Below are 2,366 nucleotides of genomic sequence, written 5' to 3'. Positions count from 1 at the left end.
TGTTTCTCTGTGTCATAGATGGAAAGCACCCCACTAGACACTGTGTCACACAGTGCCGCCTGTGTCTCTTGTTGGAAAGCACACTTAATATTTTCTAGTACTTTTGCGATACTGCCATAAGCCGGTCGCGCTTCTCTGATAATCTAGGACTTTAGACATTTACCAATTATCATATTTGCTATCTAATTCTAAGCCAAGCTACTGGGAGCGTGGCGATCGACTTTCCTTCGTTTAAACACACGGAGCTTGCACTTCTGTTTGGTATGTTCTGTGATATAACGTAACCTATCATTGCTCGCCAAGTCGCCGCTGGTCGCCACGTACGATTAGGGTGAACTGTGAAGTGTCATTGGTGTTATAGGCTTGCTGCTTTGCTGTCCTTACTGGCTTGCTCCGTTGAAAGACAACGCGAACGATAGTAACGACACATCGAAAAGCGGGCTTGATGCAGTTTTACATTATATTTGATAAAAAATGGTTGTTACTAACAAACATACTAAGTTATTCATATGCGCGGTCGGTATATTTGTGTGCTACTTCTACTTCGGTATGTTGCAAGAGAAAATCACGCGTGGACAATACGGCGATGGGGAGAATCGTGAGAAATTCACGTACATGTTCGCATTGATCTTCGTCCAGTGTCTGGTAAACTATATATTTGCCAAAACGATTCTGCTGACGGTGATGAAGCAGGGCGAGGATACCACATCGACTTTGTATTATTCACTGTCCTCTCTGACGTATTTTCTTGCTATGGTGTGCAGTAACATGGCATTGCAGTTTGTCAATTATCCGACGCAGGTGATCGGTAAAGCTGGCAAGCCTATACCTGTGATGATACTTGGTGTATTGCTAGGAAAAAAGGTATAGTTTAATAGTTTTATTTATCAAAATGGTCTTTGTATATTGATGTTTTTTGCTCTCTTTAATCATCATTTCTTTGCAGGTATATCCAATTAGAAAGTACCTATTTATTTTCTTTATCGTCATTGGAGTTGCATTATTTATGTATAAGGATGGCAATGTCTCTAAAATGCAAGCAGAGTCACAATTGTCAGTTGGAGAACTATTATTACTATTATCGTTAACAATGGATGGATTAACAAGTGCAGTGCAGGAACGAATGAGGGCAGAGCATCACTCAAAGTCAGGTCACATGATGCTTAATATGAACCTCTGGTCTGTTATCTTTAGTAGCGCAGTGATTCTTATTTCTGGAGAACTTTTTGAATTTATTCGTTTTCTGCAAAGATATCCTTCCACCATATGGCATATAATGACATTTTCTATAGCTGGGGCTTTTGGACAATATTTTATATTTTTAACAGTAGCTGAATTTGGTCCATTGCCATGCTCAATTATAACCACTACTAGGAAATTTTTTACCGTTTTAGGCTCTATATTAATTTTTGGAAATAATCTTTCATCTAGGCAATGGATGAGTACATTTATAGTATTCTTAGGTTTATTTTTGGACGCTATGTACGGTAAAGATAAAAGTAAAAAGGATACTGTAAAATAGTATGTGATAATTATCTCAGCATTTACTTAGATGACATATACTTTTAAATATACTTCCAGCATTTAAGTTATTATAGAGCATAATAATTATTTATAATTTACTGTAAATATATTAGAACTTCTGATCAAATATTGTTATTTTTTCTGTTCGTATTTTTGCAAATAAAAGATGAGAGAGTGTTCTCGAATGAAGAATTGTATAATTTTCTATAATGGCATAAAATTAATTTGATGTTGAAAGATAGTTATAAAAATATTTGTAATATAATATTTTGAACAATTCTTTTTGATTTGTTGATTATATAATTTTTCACAAATAAAAAAAGAGCTTTAATATCAAGTTGTTTATATATTTCTATTAGTTAATCTATTAGTTAGATTATGTAATCAGTATTTCATTAAGACTCTCGATCTTCCTCATTGCATATTGAATTTTGATACCAGAAACTGAAATTATATAAATTTTTTTCTTATACTGTAAAAATACTAGTTTTTTCATGTATTATTTGTATTTTATATGATAATGTAAAAATATGTCAAAGACTTTCTCAATTTATACAGAAAAGATTTATAAATGATTATAAATTTTGATCAGTTACGACAGTTTATAAAATTTAATATCTACTGAAAAAATAAATAATATGGTAAATAATACTGCAATGTTATATACAGGGTGATATTAATCTTAATAGTCAAATATTGTAAAAGAAAGCTATTTTACAAAAAAATATTTAAAATAAAAATATGGTGTGTATGTGTGTGCGTGTGCGTGTGTGTGTGTGTATGTGTGTGTGTGTGTGTGTGTGTGTGTGTGTGTGTGTGTGTGTGTGTGTGTGTGTGTGTGT

The 2,366-nt window shown here is 33.1% G+C and overlaps 1 protein-coding gene across 1 annotated transcript; it reads left to right on the top strand.

Annotated features, from left to right (window-relative positions):
• The first annotated feature begins 241 nt into the window (after window positions 1–241).
• LOC105461435 (solute carrier family 35 member B1) lies at window positions 242–1,721 on the top strand. Its single transcript, XM_011707930.1, has 2 exons — window positions 242–864; window positions 947–1,721. Exons 1-2 carry the CDS (start codon window positions 475–477, stop codon window positions 1,520–1,522), a joined length of 966 nt encoding a protein of 321 aa, XP_011706232.1. The 5' UTR covers window positions 242–474; the 3' UTR covers window positions 1,523–1,721.
• Window positions 1,722–2,366: the final 645 nt, after the last annotated feature.

Source organism: Wasmannia auropunctata, unplaced genomic scaffold, assembly GCF_000956235.1.
Source record: "Wasmannia auropunctata unplaced genomic scaffold, wasmannia.A_1.0 LD288681.1, whole genome shotgun sequence".
Lineage (NCBI taxonomy): Eukaryota > Metazoa > Arthropoda > Insecta > Hymenoptera > Formicidae > Wasmannia > Wasmannia auropunctata.
This window is presented reverse-complemented; position numbering and strand designations above follow the sequence as displayed.

What these genes read in the sequence shown, in the direction of transcription:
- LOC105461435 (XM_011707930.1), top strand. Translation starts at nt 475, where the DNA reads ATGGTTGTTACTAACAAACATACTAAGTTATTCATATGCGCGGTCGGT. An exon ending in GTGTATTGCTAGGAAAAAAG is followed by an intron (nt 865 to 946) that starts GTATAGTTTAAT and finishes ATTTCTTTGCAG; the next exon opens with GTATATCCAATTAGAAAGTA.